The sequence below is a fragment of the Penaeus monodon genome, chromosome 17 (genome assembly GCF_015228065.2).
Source record: "Penaeus monodon isolate SGIC_2016 chromosome 17, NSTDA_Pmon_1, whole genome shotgun sequence".
Lineage (NCBI taxonomy): Eukaryota > Metazoa > Arthropoda > Malacostraca > Decapoda > Penaeidae > Penaeus > Penaeus monodon.
In genome coordinates, this window is record NC_051402.1 from 5,287,788 (window position 1) to 5,311,912 (window position 24,125).

The following is a 24,125-nucleotide window of genomic DNA, read 5'->3' on the forward strand; positions in this document are numbered from 1 at the left end:
ACCCCAGCTAAAGATTTGGCACGGTTACTGATTTTGCTTCTCTGTCTTTATTTTTTTTTATTTTTATATATATATTTTTTTTTTAATATGTGCTCTTTTAGGTTATAAATTTTCACATGTTATCTATTTTATGCCTTTATATGATATATAACAAATGGGAATCATAAGATTCTGTAAAATGATGACAGAAAACAAAAAAAGGGCACTGGGAAAAAAAAAAAATTATTATTTTTATTAAAGAAAGATTAGAGGAAATTTTTCTTTTCTATCCCTTTTTAAAAGTTAGTTGGGTATATAGATCGGGGAGATTTGACCCGAGTTAGGTAAGAGCAAAATACTGAGCTCTTTGCGTTTATCATTTTAATTTGTAAATATCCCTGATCTAAATTTGTATTTATATTCATATTTCTCAATCATTTGATAGTTATGATTATAATTGCAGTTATTTGCTACTTTCTTTTTTATTTTTATTATTATTACTGTGTTATTATTATTATTATTCTGTTGTTATTATCATCATCATTGCTATCATCATCATCTTTGTTATTGTTGTTGTTGTTATTGTGCTGTTGTTATTATAATGGTGATTATTATTATTGTCATTGTTATTATTATTATTAATGTTGTTTTATTATTTTTTATTTTATTATTATTATTATTATTTTTATTATTAGTAATAATTATTTTTAAATTATTATTATTATTTTATTATTATTTTACTATATTATTATTATTAATTTTTATTTTAGTAGTGTATTGTTAAGTTATTATTTGTTTTTCATTTCATTGTTTTTATTATTATTATTATTTTTATTTTTATTTTTATCTTTATTTTTATCTTTATTTTTTTATTATTATTATTATTAATCATCATCATCATCATCACATCATCATCATTCATCAATCATCATCATCTCAATCTCCATCATCATATCATCATTCATCATCATCATCATATCATCATCTCAATCATCATCACACTCATCTCATCATCTCATCATATCATCATCATCATCTCATCATCATATCATCATTCATCATTATATTAAAAAATAAAATTAATAATAGTAATTTTATTATTATTTTATTTTTTTATTATATTATTATTATTTTTTATTATTATTATTGTTATTACTATTACTATTACATTTTTTATTATCATTATTATTATTTTTAATTTGTTGTTGTTTGGTTGTTGTTATTGTTAACTATTTTTTTATTTTATTTTTTTATTATTAATTATTTTTTATAGGTATTGTTATTGTTTTTGTTTTTTGTTTTATTATTTTTATTTTTTATTTTTTTTTTTTATTACTGGGTAATTACTTTATGTTGTTTTTTTGTTTTTATTCTTGTTACGATATGTTTTTGTTTTTATTTTATATATTATTTTATGGTTTTTGGGGTTTTTATTGTTATTATTATCGGGTTGTTTTTGTTGTTATTTATTATTTTTGTTTCATCTCATTTTTTTAGTATATTGCTGTTGTTTTTTGTTTTTAATTATTTTATTGTTTTTATTTTTATTATTAATTATTTTTACTTTTTTTTGTTATTTTTTTTATTGATATTATTTTTTATTAATTTTTATTATTATTATTTTTATTTTTTTATTTTTATTATTTTTATTATTATTATTATTTTTATTTTTTATTATTTATGATAAAATAAAAAATTTATTATTATTTTTTAAAAAAATTAATATTTTTTAAATTATTTTATTAAAATTTTGATCATTTTTATTATTGTTATCAAATCATTTTTAAATGATTTTTATTATTTTTATTATTATTATTACATTATTTTTATTATTATAATTTTTATTATTTTTTTTATTGTTATTTTTATTTTTTGTCATTAGTAGTATTATTATTGCCATCTTTATGGCAGCTACTGTTATCGTAATATTATCAGTGTTACAAGTATTATTAATGTTATTATATGCGCTGTATTTTATTTTTTATAGTATCATAAAAATTTTATTCATTATGGTGATTTTCTTATTTTTTTTAGCTACAAATATTTACATTACTATATTTATTTTATTATTTGATTATTATCATTATTTGATGATAATTATTAGCATCAACAGTATGACCACTGTTATCATGAATGTTTTAAGGTAATATGATTCATTATGAAGGTGTTTTTAAGGATTTTTCAACAATTGTACCTCTCCTCAGGTCATGGGCTCATTAAATTTGGTAGTTCCCCTTGTGATGTGGGGGCGGGAGGCTCCCACTCACGACATATCTTGCGTCCTTTTCACCCGAGACGTCCGCACAATTGTGACCGGATCGCGGGATGGCCAGATATGCGTTTGGGACTTCGAACCTCCTACGTTAAAGGTAAGTGGAATGGGGAGAGCTTGGAGGTACGTGTGCAATAAGATCAGTCTGTTTGCATAATTTTTATTGTATTTATAGCTGTCAGAAAATCATGTTTAAAACATTTTTTAAAACCATAGTTTTATCCTTTAAAACTTTTTTATTATTATTATTATTATTATTAATTATTTTTATTATTATTATTATTATTATTATTATTATTTTACATTTACTTCCCCTAGCTGACACCACGATGCTTACTTGTTGGCCACACTGCAAGTGTCACCTGTTGGCTAAGGGGGAAAACCCCTGGAATCATATTTTTTTTTTGCCCTCGAAAAGGGTAAATGAAATTTTTTTGCCATGGGAGGGCCCATTGGGGCTATTTCAACCATCGCAAGGAAGATTTTTTTGCTAGAGCAAAATCAGAAGAGGATAACAGAAGCCCCCGACAGGAGAGTGTACGGGGGACCTACGGGTGGGGCCCTTTTGGGAAGTTTCAAACAGCCAACGCCCCCTAGCAGGGAGAGCCCAAAAACATTTATGTTGGCCATTGATTTCTTCAAAGGGACGGTTAGTTGTGTAAGACCATTTTTAAAGGAACACATCAAACATATCTAATATATTAAAAAATAAAAAAAAAAAAAAATAATAAATAATAAAAAAAAAAAAAATAAAAATAAAAAATATAAATAATAAAAAAAAAAAGAATAAAAGAAAAAAAAAAAATAAAAAATAAAAAAAAAAATAAAAATAAAAAAAATAAAAAAAAAAAAAAATATAAAATTAAAAAAAAATAATTAATAAAAAAAAATAAAAAAAAAATAAAATAATAAAAAAATTTAAAAAAAATATAAAAAAATAAAATATATATAAGAAATTAAAAAAAAAATTAAAATGAAAATAAAAAATTATAAATATTATAAAATAAAAATATAGATATAAAAATATTATTAATAATTATATTATAGATTTTATAATAAATATAAAATAAATATAATAATTAAAAAAATAAATATATATATATATTAACAAAAAAAAAAAAAAAAAAAAAAAAAAAAAAAAAAAAAAAAATATAAAATATAAATTTAGTTTTTATAATATATATATATAATATATATAAAAATAAAAATTATATATATATATTATATTATATTATTATAATATAAATTTTAATATTTTTTATAAACACAAACAAAACAAAACAAAAAAAAAAACAAAAAAAAACAAAAAAAAAAAAAACATTATTATATTAATATAAAAAAATAATAATATAATAATTAAAAAAAAAATATATATAAAATAAAAAAATAATATAAAAAATATATAAATATATAAATAAAAATATATTAAAAATTAAAAATATAATAATTATATATAACAAATAACATAAAATATATTTAAAAATAAAATAATATAGATAATAATATAAAAATAAAAATAAAATATATAAAAATAAATAATAATTAAAAATATATAATATAATTATAATTTTTAAAAAATATAGATTAATAATAAAATTATAATTTAAAATAAAATATATATATAATATATATATAATTATTATAATAATTATATATAAAATAAAAATATTTATCTATTTATATATAATTAAATAAATAGATATATTTAAATGGTATATAGAAAAATATTTTTTTTAATATAAGATTATATTATATATTATTAATAAAATATTATATATTAAAATATATATTTTTAAAATATATATATTATTTATTTAAAATATATATATATATATATATATATATATATATATTTATATATATAAATTTTAATAATTATATTAATTATATAAGTTTAATTATATAATATAATAATATTATATTATATATATATATATATTATAACATATTAAATCTATTTAATATATAATATAATTATATATAATAATATTTTAATAATTTTAGTTTTATATATATATTATATAAAATTTTTATAAAAAATTTTTTATATATATTTTAAAAATATTAAAAATAATTAATTAATAAATTATATAAAATTTATTTAAATTATATATATATTTATATTATTATATTATAGATAGTATATAAAAATATATTTTATATACAATTAATATGTATATATTAAATTTTATTATTAAATTTTTTAAATATTAAATTTTTTATATATTATAAAAAATAAATTAATCATATAATATATATATAATATATTATATAATATTTTTATTATATATATAATAATATTTTAAATTATAAAATTATAAAAAAAATATTATATGTATAATATAATATAATATTTATATATTTAAAATATAAAAATATAAAATATATATATAATATATTTTATATATAAAAATATATTTTTAAAATATATATATAAAAAATAAAAATTTTTAAAAGATTATTTTATATTATAAATATTATATATATATTACATATATATTTTTATATATATATATATATATTTTTTTTTAATATATATAATATTTTTTATTTTTTATTTTATTTATATATATATAATATATATATATTATATAATGTATATATATGTATATATATATGTATTAATATATGTATTATAATATGTATATAAATGTATTATATATGTGTATATATATATAATATATAATTTTTATATATATATAATATTTTTATATATAAAAATAATATAACAACACAATAACACATATACATATAAACATAAAATAAAATAATATATATATTAATATATATATAATAATTTTATAATGATAATATATATATATATAATATAATATATAATTATATATATAATATATATTAATATATTTTATATATAATATTTTAATATATATATTTAAAAATATATATATATATAATATATACATATATATATACATATATATATATATATAATATATATATACATACATATATATAATATATATCTATACATATATATATAATATATACACATACATATACATATACATACATATAAACATAATATAACATGCACACACATATATACACATATATACATAGACATATAACTATATTATATGTGTCTATGTGTATGTATATGTGTGTATATATGTGTGTGCATGTGTATATATATATTTATATGTATATATATGTTTATATATAATATATATATTATATATATATATATATATATATATATATATATAAAATATATATGTATGTATATCTATATCTATCTATCTATCTATCTATCTATCTATCTATCTATATATAATATATATATTATACATATATTATATATATATTTATGTATATATGTAAATATATATAATATATATATATATATATATAGTATATATGATATATAATATTATTAATGTATATATATATACATATATATTCATATATATATACATATATTACATATATATATATATATATATATATATATATATAATATAAAAAAAATTTTTTTTTTTTTAATAATTTTTTAAAAAAAAAAAATAATATAATATAAAAAATATATATATATTAAAATATATATATTATATATTATATAAATTATTTTTAAAAATTTAAAAATATATATATATAATTATATTTTAAAATTTTTAATAATATGTATATGATAATTTAATATATATTATATATATAATATATATAGTATATTATTATATATATAATATTAATTTATATATATATATATATATATATATATTTTTATATGTATATAATGTGTGTGTGTGTGTGTGTGTGTGAATGGTAAACCACTTCCGAGTTGAAACTATGACCTGACCTGCCTTTGCTTCCACTTATCAATAGAATAGTTGTTGCTTGATGGTCTAATTTGTTATGATATGGCATTTTTATATTTTCTTATAAATTAGATTGTGCAGTTGGTTATAGTGTTTTCTATTTGACCCTAATAATGTTTAGTCAAATACAAAAGCTGAGTGATTGAAGCATGAATGTCTACTACTGACAGTATTATTTTAGTGTTTTTTTTTTTTATGCCGTGTATTTTTATTGTTTTCAAAATTATCAGACTTAAAAAAGCAAACCAGAATACTGTATCATCAAAATTGAATAAAAATATAAAAATTATTATAAAACAATATTGAATTTTCACATTATGTGATTAAAAAAATAATCTACGATTGAATATTTTTTCTACCAGAAAATCATACTTTTTTTCAACTTAGAGGGTAAGAGACACCTGGGATTTTCTAATTATGTATATATATATATATATATATGTATATATATATATATATATATATATATATTATATATATACATATATACATATATATATTTATATATATGTATGTATGGATATATATATACATGTATATATATATATATATATTTTAATATATGTATATTAATATATATGTATATATATATATATTTATGAGATATATATATATATATATATATAATATATATATATATATATATATGTATGTATATATATATATGTATATATGTATGGGATATATATATATTTTATATATATATATATATATATATATATATATATATATATATATATATATATATATGTATATATATGTATGTATATATACATGTGTGGTTGTGTTTTTTTTGTGTGTGTGTATTTAATATTAAGTACTTATCAGCGAAATGCCTTTATTATATAAATCATGATTTATAATATTGTCCATGATTTATGAATGTTTCAGTACAGTATATAAATATTATGATATATGAAACTTAGATAATATAATATCCTTAAAAATCATATTTTTAATAATAAGCTAGCTAAAGTATTCAAGGTAAGGTAATATGTGATCTCTCTCAACAGGCCTATCAGATGCTTAATGTTACTGATGTTCGATTATTCTGCGTTGGCAACTATCCAGAGATTCTTGTGTATGACCCTCACACCTTAGATATCCTGTTCTCTCTCGCTGCACGTATACAACCAGATTGGATCTCAGCATTGCATATATTAAGGCCTCCTCGTCGAAACGGTAAGTTGTTGTTTTGTTTAAGGAAATGTTTATTTTTCTGCATTCATTTTATTATCCTCTTTTAATAAGAAACTTTATATTATAACCCTGTTGTTACCTTAATCTCTGCTTGTGGTAACCCCTACTACCAATGATGTACTGGATCACCACACAATGTAAACCATTTCCAGGTTTGTAATATGGTGTATAAGGATCCTCTTAATGATCTCTTTTGGGTCTTATTTGATCCACTAAGTGTCAGCAGGTGTTTGTTTTGCATTCAGTCAGTTTTATTTCAGTTGTGATTAGTGTAGGATACTAAGGCCTAGACATAGATTTTTTTTATTTAATGGCATCATTTGTGCCTTTAGAAAGTGCAAAGGAAATTGGACTGAGTGGGAGGTTTCAGATGGGTCTCAAGATAATTTTGATAGTTATTTTGATACAGAAAATGTAAGGGACAGTAAGTACTAGAAAAGGGCACCTTGGTAACGAAAGGGTTTAAGGAATATCTGCTCTTGCTAGAAAACATGTGGAGTGAATATAGCAAGTGGTTTATTGATATTTGTTCATGTCAGTCACCATTTGTACTTTGTGCCTTACTCATGCTAGTAAATATAAAAAATCGACAAAATTTAGGATTTGATTTGATGTGATTGGGCAAAGTTTACTTATATGGTATAATTTTACCGCATTCCTGAATTTAAGTGGAGGGAACTTTTTAGGTATGCATGATTGCAAAGATTTGAAAAGTAGTCACAATGAGGGTCCTGTAACCTTTCACAAGGGCTTAAACAACTTGACTATAAAAAGAATACAAGGAATTATGCCATTGCACAAATGTAAAGTGACTGTAGGAATGAAAGAGACTTATTATTAATATTTTTTTTTTTTTCTCAAAAGTACATATATCTCTTTTTCTTTGTCAAATCTTGGGTGCATACAGATATGGATAGTTTAGTTTTTCATCTGTATTTTCCCTTTCTTTTTGCCTTTAAGAAAAAAAGTTGTTTGCCATTTGCTTGACTCCTCTTTCCACAATCATTGGATGCATTGATTTTAACCTCATTTTGATATATTAGTCTTAAATAATAATTAGAAAGGCTCATATTTTAAGGAGGATTTCAGCAAGAGGTAAAGAGTATTCAGTACAAAATTATTAGTAGTTGATCGTAGTTTTACATGTTTTCTAATTGTTTAATGCAATATATGTATAAGTTGTATAAGTAAAACCATAAAATTGTCAATAGATCTTTGCTGCAAAGATTTTTACACTTTGATAATCTGCAGAATTTAGAGAACAAAGTAAAATAATAATAATAATAAATATAAATACAACTGCAGTAATTCTATCAGGTCAAAAGTTATATGTTGCTTTATTTACTCCTATTATGACTCCATTACTAAAACTCATTTGGCATCCAACAGATGAAGTTGTGTTGGGTGTAACCACAGGGGGCTGGGTGAAAGTGTGGACAGTGAGTGAGAAGGAAGTCCGGCCACGCGAACCTATATTTGAACATGAGTCTAAGATGATTAGATCTCTGAATGCTCTGTGCCTCGTTTGTTGTACATACAACCAACGAACCGTCCTAATAGTCACGCAAGATGATTGGCAGGTTTGTGCTTCTTTTTTTTCTTTTCTTTTCTTTTTTTTCTCTTTTCTTTTCTTTTTTTTCTCTTTTCTTTTCTTTTTTTTTACTATTTAGTTCCTTCTTTTCAGCTTTCCTTAAGGTTCTGGTGATAGTAAGATGATATGTTGCGTGGATTGTAGTTCTTTCACAGCAATTGCAATATATGATACAGGCGGTGCTCCTCTATTCATGCATTGTAAATTTTAAGTTCATGTTTGATAATTATTCATACTGTTGATTTTATTTTATCCTTAAGAACTGTTTGCCTGTTCTTGATTTTAGTATTCATGATTTATGCAGTTGCATGGTTTATTATTTATAAAATTTTAATTTTTTTCCTGTGACTTTTCATGCTTCTTATGCCCCCATTCAGATATATGATGCTGGTGACTTCTCACAACTCTGCCATGTTGGGGGAATTCCTGGCGAGAGATGGATGGGCGGAGATTTTCTGTCAGCTGATCGTGTGCTTGTCTGGAATGATATGGGTCAAGCATACATCTACAAGTTGCCTACAAAGTAAGCATAAACCTGATTATGAGATGAAATGATTATATATATATATATATTTATATGATGCACCATAGCTAGTTTTTAGATTAGTCTGCACTTTTGAATTATTTATCAGTTATGTACTGCTATTACTCAATGTTTTGCCTGGAAACTTGACAGGACTGTAAACTTGCAGTGCTTTCACAAAAGTATGTAGTATTAAAGTGTTAAAATACTTATTTAGAAGTAAAGATTCTGTAGGGTATGGAGCCCAGATGCAGATGATTTCATAGTGGTTAAGGGGTAAATATTATGGATAACAGTTTATGAGGAATTAGAACAGTCTTTCTAAGGGAATATTTACAGTCATTGCAACACTATGTTGAAACAAACTGCTGTTCTTGTTCTTAGAATAATATAAAAATCTGAAAAACAGATGGAATTATTTATAAAGTAAAAAAAAATTATGTAATATTGGAATCTTTAAAGCCATAAAACCTCTTTACAGTGCAAGGTATGGTGTAGAGTATGTCATTTTCACATTCTCATTTAGCTTTTCAGTTAGCATTTCCACTTACTATTAGGTGTATGGTGTAGCCCCCTTTTCCTTCAATTCAGCATGGGTATTGCAACTTCTAGTCAGAAGTTTCTCATGAAGAACACATCCATCTATTTCTCATTGTACCTTTTAAGACTGTCTAATCTTCTATAGTTAAACTTTATCTGAACAAGAGAACCAAACTCAAAGTAGATATCAAAATTTTGTCTGTTTTAGTTTAACCAGAACTAGTCAACTTGTGATCTGTTTACTGTACCAGTTTCTACTAAAACCAGCTCAAGTTGAACTCCTTCACAAGAAATAGTAAATGGTATCAGAATATTATTTGTAAAGCAAGTAATTCTTGAGTGCAAGTAATATTTCAAGTTACTTGATATAATTTTTCAAATTGTGTTATTAAAAAAAAAAAAAAAAAAGTAACATCTTTTGAGAGGCAGAAATGTCACATATATAGTTAAAGGGCCATTTGCCAGTATATATTTCTCTTTAGAACTTATTTTGCATTATGTGAATAATTTTCAATGTTTTTCTTGGTTAACATTAATCCGTTGTAAGTTTGTTAAACTACACTCATGACACATATCTTTCGTCCTTCATTTAAGGTTCTGTGAAGGCACAAAGTGTGTACCATGATGCACTTATTGCTTGGCCAAGAATTAAGGTTCTCCATAAACTGCATCATAGTTGAACTGTGAATAGAGATTGCATTGTTCTTAATAATTTCTTGCACATGAACAGCTTCCACTTGTCAAGTATTGCTCAATAGATGAGCTGGTGAGATGGATCACATGCACAGTTAGGTAAACAGATGCTTATTAAACTTTACAGAGACTTATTAAACTTTCTCTGCTTATGAGGGATAAAGTTAAAGAGTACATTGTACCAAGTAAAGGTACTGAAAACTAGGCCTGTTCATGGTTAGTGATTCCTTGAAAACATGCTGTAAGATTGTGCCATGAATGTTTTGGATGTTTCTGAGTCCTTGAGCTTATTGTTTAGTTTGTCATTGTCAGTTCACTTTCATTTTAAGTGTTTTTCCTGTTAGTTTCATGAACCATGGAGCCTCAGGAACCATGAATAAGTGACTGAGAAATGAGTGATCAAAACCTGTGTCATAGTTGGAAACTGTAACATCAGCTCTTGACACTTTGGCTGCCCAGTTACATTATACCTATCATCCAGAAAAGTCATGGAAGCTGGCTGATGATGGTATTGTGACTACTTTATATATTCACCCAAAACCCATTCATTGGCTTATGGGACCTTGTTTAAAATAGCAACCATTCTTTCTTCAGCATCAGAAATTGAGAAAAGCATATATGCAATTCGCTTATGCTTTTGCACATGACATTGTATATGCCATGAAATTGATAGTATTGGTATTATTGAGTTCATCATTATGTTTGTATTTTAAATATATTTATATAAAAATTGGTAATATTAACATTCAAAATAGGAAATATACAAGTAGCACTCAAACATTTTCAAGAAACTACCCACTTCTTGACAATCTCTAGTAGACCTAGGGGTCTATGGGAAGGACTTGCTGGGCTGATGAATGTGTTATAAGAGTACATACTGCTTAACTATATTACTGGTTTGTCACTGTGCATGTTTGTGCTCTTAATCAATAGTGTAGCAATTAGATAAAGTTTAATCCAGTAGATATGGATTAAATGCTGTTGTGTGATTTATGATTTAGAAAAACTTTTGTAATTGGTAAAATAGTAAACTTTCTTTCTTTTTCTTATACTACTTCTGTTTTTTCTTTCGTTTTTCTCTTTCACTTTATATTTTTTTTCAGTTTGAATATGAAATCCATCATTTATATGCCTTGTTGTATGAAATCTAAGGTATTATTGATGTTAAGGGTTTGGAGTTAGTAAAGGTACTGTAAAGAGGTTTTACTGGATGAAAGTAACACTAGATTTCAATTACACAGAAAAAAGGAAGATGATATTTTGCAACAGAAAACCTAGTGAGGTAATAATTACATTCATGATGTAGAGGTGAGATTAACATAATAACAGATATCTTATAAGTACAACAAACACAAACACTTCTAGCACTGAATCAACAAAAATGTGAAGTTAATCTCTTTTATTATACAGTGATAGTAAAATGGTGTTTTTTTATAGTATAAATCTTGATAAGTGTTCACTTTCTTCTCATAAAATGACTGGAAGAGAAAATCCGGTGAACTTCTCCTTTTTTCCTTTTTGTCTTACCAATTTACAAGTTCACATGACACACAGGCCCTGTTACAGGTCAGGTCAAGAAACATGATAAGAACAGTTAATCTACACATAATCATGTCCTTTTACAGGTTATTGAGGGGGGCAGCTGTTAGGTTAGTAACCCACATTATCACCAATTTTTGTACTTGATGGAATATGTGCTTGTTGGCATTTTTTTCTTTCTTTCTTTTTTTTAATTTTGTTTTATTTTTCTCTTTCTCTCCTATTTTTTCTGCTTAGTGGTCTTTTCTCTTCTGACCTATCAAGCTGTGCATGTGTGCAGCTTCTTATATTTACTGTTTATGGTGAATACGAAGCACATGAACTGGTGTGGCTGCTTCCTTTTAACATGGAATGAAGCTTTTGGGCTGCAAGGCTGAAAAGCTAGAAATGAAAGGAGGGACTTGCAACTTAGAGAGAGATGGATACTAATGCATATATACTTATATATTTCTGTATATATTTATATCTATATCTACATCTATTTGTCTATCCATATATCATACATTGTGTGTGTGTGTGTGTGTGTGTGTGTGTGTGTGTGTGTGTGTGTGTGTGTGTGTGTGAGTGTGTGTGTGTGAGAGAGAGAGAGAGTGAGAGAGAGAGAGAGAGAGAGTGAGTGAGTGAGTGAGTGAGTGAGTGAGTGAGTGAGTGATGTGTGTGTGTGTGTGTGTGTGTGTGTGTGTGTGAGTGAGTGAGTGAGTGTGTGTGTGTGTGTGTGTGTGTGTGTGTGTGTGTGTGTGTGTGTGTGGTGTGTGTGTGTGTGTGTGTGTGTGTGTGTGTGTGTGTGTATGTATGTATGCATGTATCTTCATCCCAGCTTGTCACTATGCGGGGTCGCCGTTGTGAATGAGTCTTCTCCACGTATTCCTGTTGTTAACCAGCCCTACATATATATTCTTCTCCCTAAGATCTTTATTTATACAACCTTTCCATCATGTTCTAGGTCTTCCTCTTCTTCTGTTTCCTTGTTTCCTTCCATTTCCATGACTTCTCTTCCTACGTGATCTTCTGCTCTTCTCCTCAAATGGCCGAACCATCTTAGTCTTTCCTCCTGAATCTTCTTGGAAATTTCTACTACTTTCACTGTACCTCTGATATAGTCGTTTCTTATTCTATCTTATTCTATCTCTCCTTGTGACTTCAACCATGTATGTATGTATGAATATAATGTAATATATATATTATGTATATATATAATATAGTATATATATATATATATATATATATATATATATATATATGTTTAGTATATATTATTATATATATATATATATATATTTATATATATATATATATATATATATATATAATATATATATATATATATTATATATATATATATATATATATATATATATACTTATATCATATATATCATATATATTCTATATATTATTATATATATATCTATATATTATATTATATAATATATATATATATTATATATTTATCTATATATATATATATAATATATATTTATAATAATATATATATATTTATATTATATATATATTATTATATATATTATATATATATACATACATATACATATACATGTATGTGTGTATGTGTGTATGTATGTGTGTGTATTGTGTGTGTGTGTGTGTGTGTGTGTGTGTGTGTGTGTGTGTGTGTGTGTGTGTGTGTGTGTGTGTGTGTGTGTGTGTGTGTGTGTGTGTGTGTGTCTGTTTTGGGCTTCATATATTTTGAAACTGAAAGGGTGGTAAATTATTTATAAAGTAGATAAAAGATATTCAGTATAAATATTATGCTGAAACAGGGAAAATTGAGTCAGTGTAAATGATGTCAAAGAGGGAGGTAATAATGAGAAAAAGTAAGTTTTGATGATTATATTCAGAGGGCTATGATGTAGTTACACTTTTCACTGCAATTATATAGTTATTTTAGTAAAATTGTTTAGTGGTTTTAGTACATGTGCAAAGATTTTTTTTTTATGTAAAAATATATAGCTGCATTTTGAATTTATAATTTCCTCTAGATTACCCAGATCTTTAGTGATTTAATGTTTTGATAACAGTTTCTTCACACATGAATAGTCTTTACAAAATGGATTAATAGATTATTCATGAAGAGCACAAAAAATCTTAGAATTCATCAGATAAAAGAAAAATATTTCCACAGATTCTTTCACTAGTTTCAAGTTTTTTTTCAATTTCCTTTTTTTTTTTTCCTCTCATTTTTCTCTGTCTTCTTTCAATCCCTTATCGAAACATCTGTTTTCAACCCTTGGAATCTTTGAGAAAGTAGCCTTCATGGTCTTCAGTCTTCCTACACTTGGTCTTGATTTCAGTATCCCTGAACAATAACATTCACTGAATTACTTGAACAATAATATTCCCTGAATTGTATATTTTGAACCAATGACTTTGGTTAGTACATGTTGAGTGATGAAGCAGATTGGGAATGGGTGGAGTAAGTCAACTTGGCAGATACAGAACTTGTGGATTTATACAAATGCAAATCATCAGATACAAGGTATGTTAGGTGAGCTTTGCTACCAGTATAGTGAAGTGAAAATAATGTTATAAGCTTTGTGCCTCTTGCAGAGCTATCAAGTGTTTCTTTTGCTTTGTTTTTTGAATTTCAGAAGGAAAAAATTATATTATAAGAGATGTTTACCTATGATTTGTATATGATGTGCAAGTGTCTGTCATTTGAATTTTTAAACACTTTTATGTGGTCCTTTTTTCTTAAAAATAAAGTGTTAGATTTGATAATTTTGTGAACATAGTACATTTCACTATGTTCATAATGACAATATAATGTAGAGGTAAAGGCAAAATATCCACATAGTTAGGTATGATATTTTACAATTTTCAAGATTTCCCTTCATAGTATCAATAGAGAGCAAAGTTGTAAGAGAAGAGATATATATGCTGTAACTATATTTATATCTATTTATTGAGGTGAAGATACACTTGAGAGGTTGGTTATAATTGGCTGAATGCAACATGTCTGACTGGGTCATTTATCATCAACTTTTTCTTAACCTTTTGTTAGGCACCTTTAGTTAGTCGAGTGTATCTTAGTCAAGTTTATTTTGACCTGTGTTAGGAAAAGACAGAAAAAATGAGTATAGTCCTAGTCTTTGTAGGCCTGAATAGTGAAGTTACATAATGTTAAATGAAATGACCCAAGTTGGATAGAGATGCAAATACAGTACATATGTATTTAGCCGCTTCTTGCTTTTATTCCTGGTTATAGGCACTTGAAATGATACTTCAGAAGTTAAACACAAAAGAGACATTAAGTACTTTTGCTTGTAGATGTATAGGGATTCCATGAACATCTTACGGCCTTCAACAGGAACACAGCTGTTATACACTAGTTCTTTTTCATGGGCAGATAAACATTTTGCACTCCTCTCTCTCTCTCTCTCTCTCTCTCTCTCTCTCTCTCTCTCTCTCTCTCTCTCTCTCTCTCTCTCTCTCTCTCTCTCTCTCTCTCTCTCTCTCTCTCTCTTCTTCTCTCAAACGTCTTATCCTCTCCTTTCTCTCTCTCCTCTCTCTTTTCTTTCTCTCTCTCTCTCCCTCTCTCTCTTTCTCTCTCGTCTCTCTTCTCTCTCTCTCTCTGCTCTTCTCTTCTCTCTCTCTCGCTCTCTCTCTCTCCTCTCTCTCTCCTCTCTTCTCTTCTTCCTCTCTCTATCTCTCTTCTCTTCGTCTCTCTCTCTCTCTCTCTCTACCTCTCTCTCTCTCTCTTTCTCTCTGTCTTTCTCTCTCTCTTTCTCTCTCTCTTTCTCTCTCTCTACTTTCTCTCTCTCTCTTCTCTCTCTCTCTCTCTCTCTCTCTCTCTCTCTCTCTCTCTCTCTCTCTCTCATCTCTCTTCTCTCTCTCTCTCCCCTTGTCTTTCTCTCTCTCTCTCTCTCTTTGTCTCTCTCTCTCTCTCTCTCTCTCTCTGTCTTCTCTCTCTCTTCTCTCTCTCCTCTCTCCTCTCTCTTGCTCTCCTCTCTCTCTCTCTCCTCTCTCTCAATTGCTTGTAGTATTTGATACATTCTCAGTTTCGCTATCACTCTCTTTCTTTCTCTTTCTCTCTTCTAGTATTGGTTGCAATCTTAGTTTCTCATTTGTTTACTGTAGTTTTGGTGGATTGATGTACATATGAAACATTTTTATGTTGCGCATTTCCTTTTGATGCAGGTGTTTTTTTTCAGTTAAGCTTTTGTGTACATATTGCTGATAAATACAGTCTGATGTCCTACTGAATTTTCATGTGCATCTTATGCCTACAATTCTCTAATGTATATTTTCTCCCTCTGTGTGAGACATGAGGAAGTAGAGCACAAACTGAATTCCTAATACCACCAGAGAGATTCTTATTTTTCCACTTTACATGTTTTTAGAGCCTTTAGAACTGACCGATTGTCAAGTGCGCACCTAATGCACACACTCCCTCACAACTCTGTTATTCAAAATAACACTCACAACACACATGCACACACTTATGATATATATATTATATAAATCATAATATACAATATATCATATATATATATATATATATATATATATATAATATATTAAACACACACACACATATACACACATTCATAAAAATATACTTATACATTTATATATATACACACACACACACACACATACACACACACACACACACACAACACACACACACACACACACACACACACACACACACACACACACACACACACACACCACACACACACACAACACACACACACACACACCACACACACACACACACACACACACACACACAATGTTTACAATTATTTATTTAATTATCTCTTTCTTTATCCAATTATAAGTGCATATTTGTTTGTTTATTTTGGTTCTTTTTCATATTCATTTCTAAAATACTGAAGTTTGTATTTAAAAAGTGGAAAATTTGGAACTCTGGCTTGTCATGACATGCCTCAAAAATAGAAACTAACTTGTATTATCCTCACCAGATTAAAATGTCCAACTCTTGAATCTCCTAATCAGTTCAATTTTGACCTAGTGGTTTAGTATGAAAGAATAGAATTTGTAATTATGTGTAAGAGAGTAATCCTTCTTGGTTTTCCTGTTCATGGAGTGCCTGCAGGAGATTTTCAATAGATTGAGATAATTTTGTATTTTGTTTTTCTTTCTTTTTTTTTAGGCAGTATTATTGAATGGATAATTTCTTTTTTTAAATAGAAGTTGAGTGTTTGTTATATAGTGGATCTATATATTTTGTTTTGGTTGTTACAGATATTATGAGTGGAAATTAGTGTGCAGTTTGTGAATGCAAGTGTATTGTATTCTGTGGTTATGTATCATGATGTCTGGAATTTATGCTGTATTGATTGAGGATATATTTTGTGTAAGCATTGTCAGTCCTAGCTTGAAGTTCAGTATGTGTTACATACCAGTTGAGTATTTTTGTTGATTTCTTATATTCTGGGCTTTTGCATTTAAACACTTTTAGTAATATTTCTTAATTTTGTCCTTAGCTGCATTGTTGAGAGCAGAGCATTTCACAACAAGCAAGCAGAAGGTGATAACCCAATCCTGTATGGCATTGTCCAACCAACAAGCAAAGAGGTTAGTTGTTATTGTATTATCTCTTACAACATGCGAGACTTTAGCCTTGTTATTTGTTTGAGGAAGATATATATTTATTGCTTTCAAAAAATTATTCTACTCCTGATGGTTTAGATTTGTTAAGTGGTAATTATAGGCAAACATAGTTATAGTAGCAGTTTGTGTGATATTAATATTTGACAGAACAGAAAGTTTTTGTATATCATCTATTAATCAAAGACATGTTATCATTATTGCATGTGCCACTAACAGAGCTGTTATATATAGATAAGCTTAGAGACACTTAAATTGCAACAGTTATCTTCACAAAATGTTAGGTTGCTACCTCAGGTGTTAAGTCACTGTAATTTTCCCTCTTTTCAGCAACTTGTTAATGCCCCAGCATGGCAGTTTATGACTATCCCTATAAATAATGGAGCTGAAAAATTATTGTTAAGAGGTGACTGTGAAGGTCAGGTTAGTGTTATTTGCTTCTTCTTATTTGTGTGTGTGTGTGTGTGTGTGTGTGTGTGTGTGTGTGTGTGTGTGTGTGTGTGTGTGTGTGTGTGTGTGTGTGTGTGTGTGTGTGTGTGTGTGTGTGTGTGTGTGTGTGTGTGTGTGTGTGTGTGTGTGTGTAAAATCAAATCTGGATGAGAGACATCCCTCTCCCTAACCTGAAAGGAATTTTCTCCACTGAAGGCCTTGAAAAATCATTATGTATATATTGAAGGATGACAGTATGATATGTGTGAATTATGCATAATGAAAAATGTGAGGAGAGAATAGGAAGGTCTTGTGTCAGAATCAGAACAAACTGTCTACAGTATGCATAGTTGTTTGTATTTGACTGCATACTGTACTGTTCTTTCTTGTTTCTTTATTCTTTCTGACTTCACACAAATCTGACAGTCATTTGAATGAGAGATGGGACATTGCATCAGATGATCTTTTATTGTTTACAAGTTTAGTTGTCCTGAAAATTTTCACTTTAGGTATAAGGCTAAATCAATATACTGTAATCACTATGTAAACTAGTCATATAGTACTTCAAAATATGTTACAAATTTTGTTGGATCTCTCAACAGAACAGTTTGTTTTGGGCACCATATGAGTGCAATGCTGGTTTTAAAGCTTGAGAACTCCATTAAAAGATGTTTGCTCAATAGGTGATACTGTGGCGGCTGGCAGACGTGTCAGATCACCAGCTGAATCAGATCCTGCAGGTGCAACCGTTCCAGCCTCTGGTTTTCACACCTACACTCAATCACTCCATGATGACTGCCTGGGCTGCAATGATGCCTCCACCAATAGGTAAGTAAACCAGTGTTGAGGCTTTGCATTGGAAGTAAATTTTAAAAGGGAAAGGTTAAATCAAGTGATTGAAGTATCTAAGGTTTATTTGGAGTAAAGGGAAGGCTGTTTGAATTGCATTTGAAAAAGAAAAAAAAAAAAAGGAAAATTAAAATCATATTGTGCATTTTCTTTCTAATGACACTGTAGAGTCATAATTTATGTGTATGCCTTTTAATCTAATAGATTTGTATTGGTTGACCATTATGTGATGTTAACCTTTCCATTTACAACAGGTGTTTTGGATCAGTTGGAGGGCGAGAAAAACCCGCCGAGAATCACAGCCAGCTTGTTTCTTCCACTACAAGGACGCCTTGCATGTGGTCGTGAGGATGGTTCCATTATCCTAGTTCCTGCTACAGAGACCATCATGTTACACCTCCTACATGGGAAACACCAGCACTATCACAGTGTGTATCTGTAGATGTTATTCTTCTTAGCATTCAATAAGAGACAGAGATTACTGTTTACATTCATATGAAAACATGTCTCTAGACTGTTGTTTATCAGACTCTGTATTTTAAACATTAGTGAGAGTCATGATTAACCCAATGTCAGCAGGTTTATGTACTGTCCCCTATAGAGTTTTGTTACATACAGATAGCTCCACGTGTGCTCAGCCACTAAGGAGTCTATCATTTGGCCCTAGTGACCGATCTTGATTTCCCCATTCCTTGAATTGGCAGGAAAATGTGTTTTTCTTTCTAATACTATTAATATTGACATTGTTTTCATTCTTATTGGTATTATGATTATTGAAATGTTAAAATATTAATAACATCAAAGACAATGAAATAACAGAAATGAAGCTTTCCAAAAATCAAGGAAAAGGGTAAACTGGAGAGACAGGTAAGACTAATAGCTGACTCCTCAGTGACTAAGCACTTTTAGAGCCATGTATGTCTAAAGACAATACATGAACTTTTATTACATTGGGTATGACATTGAAGTTTTGCCACCTGTGCTCATTGGGTTAAATGAAGTTCTCACAAAATATGCATATTAGATATTTTGTTAGATTAAACTTTCATCTATATAGCATAAACATAAACATAGACATTCATGCACCACAATTTCATAAATGTAGTGCATTCATGTAAACACATTGAGGCTTATGTTATAGATGGAAATGTTTAAACTAACAATGTTTCATAAATGCATTTTCAGGAAGTTTTCTCAGAAAACACCTTTGGACACACATGCCCTCAAATAATCCTGTTTAAAAAAGTCCAAGGTCAGGTAGCAGCTGAAATGTTTCCGTTTTCATTACATATTCCTAGTTATAAAAGTATTTGTTTTTGCAGCACACAGGCTGCAATCAGTTCCCAACCGCATAGTAAGCAGGTCTATGTCTAGTAATATACAAAAATCTAATTTTGCAGACTTTTATTCTCATCACAAATTACTTCCAGGCCTTTCGATTTTGCTAGATATTATTTGCACAAGCAGCTCTTATGATGAATGTAGTCTTCTAAAGCAGTAGTCTTATAAAAAAAATGTGAATACTACAGATTAAGATAACTGTTGTTCAAATCAGCAACATGTACAAACTATACTGTTATTACTAGGAAGATAAGTGAGTTAAGTCAAAGTAACACAAGTAGAACAATGAGACAAACAATAAATCATGAAAATTTGAACACCCCAATATAAAAGTGTTTGGCACATAACTGGCATATGCATACTACAAATTAATGTATATTTCAAGTAGGTAGTAATGCCAGACCTAATGTAGACTGCTCTATTCTACAATGCTATGACCTTCGATGCTTAATGACAAATGTGCTGTGTCTCTCATATCCACTTAATGTGTACTACAGGTAATTTTGTCATAGCATTATTTAGAAGAGACAGTATGTAGATAGAAAACAGCAGCCAAGAATAAGCTTCAATTTAAAGTTAGTTCTATAAAAACTTTAGGATCAGTGATACATGAGTTTCACATTACTTAGAAATTCACTAGCAGCTGGACACCCTAGTACAGACTTATGAATAGAATATATTGTGATGTATTCTTAGCTTCTACAGACTATCGACTTGATCTGCATTTTACGTAATTTGTGTCTTTTATCAATTTATTAAGCTGTCTCAGGGCTTGAGTCTCTGTATTTTTGTGACTTAGTGAAAAACAAGTAGTCCATTCTGTGGTGTAGGTGGAAAATGAAGGAATGACCGTCAGTAATTGAAAAAAAGGCCTTTTCAGTCTAACAGCTGTCATTGTAATTCCACTTTCATGTCTGATGTGGTATCAATGCACTTCTCCTGTGGTGGTGGGAGAGATGCTATATACAAATGTAATGTGATTTATTAGGTTGGGAAAAGAGAAAATTAAGTAGGTAGTCATCCTCTCAGTAGAAGGCCCAAGAGTCCACAGACTTCCAAATGTATTGTAGAAGTGTATATTTAGTATGAAAGTAATGCAGTTGGATAAGATACATGAACGAAGAGAGTATTGATCCTATATTTCATTGTTGGTAAAATATAAGTGTTTCTCTTTGACAAGTGATTTACTGTACTAAGAACATTGTTGTCATATCTCACAGACTGGGCTCAACCTATGGTACTTCGTGGCCACCAAGGGCGAGTCAACTGCCTTCTGTATCCTCATGGAGAAAGCTCACGTTATGACATGGCACATCTTGTTTCGGGAGGAATAGACTTTTCCATCAATGTGTGGGACATGTACACAGGCAATCTAGTGCACAGATTTGTTGTTCAAGCAGGACAAATTCTCCAGCTACTTGTACCTCCTCCCACATGTACAGTAAGTTATACTACAGTCTTTGGTGCATATGTATTCCATGTCCTTCAAGGTCTTTTATGCCCTTTTTCTGTTTATACATGGTCAGATCAATCGGTTTGTTATGACAGCACTAAAAGGTTAACAGCAAGTAATGAAATAAGTTGTAAAGGGGAAATTATGCTGGATAATGGAATATCTGTAACTAGTGGCAATATGCTGTTTACTCTTCTATGTTCAGATGCTTCTTAGTATTATAGGCTTAACCCATTGGCCATAGGTATATGTAATGTCCATTGCTGTTTTTTGTGATATTTTTTTTAACAGATGACTCTACAAATGCTCAGCTACCAAATAGTCACCAGAGTTCCCCATTTTTTTACTTTTCAAGAAAATTTATTTTCTAGTGCTGTTGGTATTGATACCAATTATTATAATTATTATTATTGTTATTATTATATCAGTAGAATACTAATAACCACAAACATTTAAGAAAAAAATCTTTCCAAGATTTAAAAAAAGGTAAACAGCTGAGATATCATGTAGTAATTAACTGCTCCGTGGCTAAGCATTCGTAGAGCCATCTATGTGTAAACACAGTTAAAAACCTAAAATCACAGTTGACATGTATATGCCTCTCATCACAATGAGTTAATCATAACATGGCTGTGATTACTGTAATTGTTTTTATTTTTTCTTTCATTTATTTTTTTTTTTTTTTCTTTCTTTTTCTTTTTTCCTTCTTAGAAAATTAGAAGAAAAAAAGTAATTTGGCAATACTTCCCAAGGTTGTGATGGAGTTTTGGTAAGGAAATAATAGAAAATAAAGCAGTGGCCTTTTTGTTACCCCCTCCTGTGCAAATGAGGGGTAACGCACATCACTCGGTTGGCAGATGCAGTAAATGAAATATTTTTATGAATTTTATGTAAAATTACATCAAAATCATGTGCTCTTAAAATTCACTTGAATCAACATCTGGCAACTCTGTGCATATATAACCTCACATCAAGCCGTGGCGACAGCAATTCAAGTCTAGAGTGTTGCTATGTCTGATCACTTGATGTAAATATTCAGATCACTATATCTTATTATTTTTTTTTTTTTCTATCTCTTTTTTCTTTCTTTCTTTCTTTCTCTTTTTTTTCTTTCACAGTAGACATGACATACTTGTCATCCCCGCCAAGATTGTGTTAAGCTGTGATGGATTTCCAATTCATATAGAGAGAATATTTGTAAGCCTTTGTAAGGTTGAAATAGCCTGAGTTAAAGATTAATATTTTCTTTTCTTTTCTTTTCATTACAGCCACGTATACAGAATTGCATTTGTAGCATATCAGAAGACCACAGTGTGGCACTTCTAAGTATAAAGGAACGAAAGCTAGTGCTGTTAGCCTCCAAGCACCTCTATCCTGTTTTGACGGTGAAATGGAGGCCTGAACATGACTTCTTAATGGTTGCTACACAAGATGGGTCTGTTTATGTCTGGCAGATGGAAACAGGTATGGACTATTTCTCTGTAAGATCCTATAGTTTTAGCCTTGTTATTCTCCATTTGACTGGGTGAAGAAAACTGTGCCAGTAGTGGGTGGAATATCATAGTTTGATGCCGTTACATCATTCGAAAGTGAGGCAACTGTCTCGCACACACATGCACATGCACACACACACGCTTGCGCGTGCACACACGCACACGCACACACACACACACACACACACACACACACACACACACACACACACACACACAACACACACATACACACACACATCACACACACACACACATACACACACACACACACACACATACACACACACACACACACAAATAACACACACACACACACAGAAATCACACACACATAACACACACATAAAACACACACATAACACACACACCCCCCACACACACACACACCACACACACACACACACACCACACACACACACACAAAACACCCCACACACACACACACACACACACACACAACACACACAACATACACACCACAAACACACACACACACACACACCACACACACACACAACACACACACACACACACACACACACACACACACACACACACACACACACACATCAGTTTACTTTTTTTTTTTTTTTTTTATGTGTAAACACTAATTATGAATTACTGTCATCCATGTCATTTGCTCATCATATATCTTGAATATTTTGCAAAAAAAAAAAACATACATAACAAAAATTACTATATTCAGAAATATGAATACATTTTTGTGTAGGACACCTTGATCGGGTACTACAAGGCGTCACTGCTGAGGAGGTGCTTGGTGCTT

The 24,125-nt window shown here is 28.4% G+C and overlaps 1 protein-coding gene across 8 annotated transcripts in view; it reads left to right on the forward strand.

The window, feature by feature from the left end:
- Positions 1-7,102: 7,102 nt before the first annotated feature.
- LOC119583500 (WD repeat-containing protein 7-like) overlaps positions 7,103-24,125 on the forward strand; it is a 58,761-nt gene continuing 41,738 nt past the window's right edge. For 7 of the 8 annotated variants that reach the window (XM_037932012.1, XM_037932016.1, XM_037932013.1 and 4 more), the window contains exons 1-11: positions 7,103-7,269; positions 8,677-8,867; positions 9,256-9,401; positions 12,260-12,283; positions 17,650-17,740; positions 18,104-18,196; positions 18,886-19,030; positions 19,306-19,479; positions 21,613-21,833; positions 23,114-23,309; positions 24,072-24,125. The exon at positions 24,072-24,125 is cut by the window's right edge and continues 131 nt beyond it. In XM_037932012.1, the coding sequence (XP_037787940.1) occupies positions 7,110-7,269; positions 8,677-8,867; positions 9,256-9,401; positions 12,260-12,283; positions 17,650-17,740; positions 18,104-18,196; positions 18,886-19,030; positions 19,306-19,479; positions 21,613-21,833; positions 23,114-23,309; positions 24,072-24,125 (1,495 nt within the window). In that variant the 5' untranslated portion in view covers positions 7,103-7,109. The remainder of the gene's footprint in view (positions 7,270-8,676; positions 8,868-9,255; positions 9,402-12,259; positions 12,284-17,649; positions 17,741-18,103; positions 18,197-18,885; positions 19,031-19,305; positions 19,480-21,612; positions 21,834-23,113; positions 23,310-24,071) is intronic. The other variant, XM_037932011.1, reaches the window with a different exon arrangement.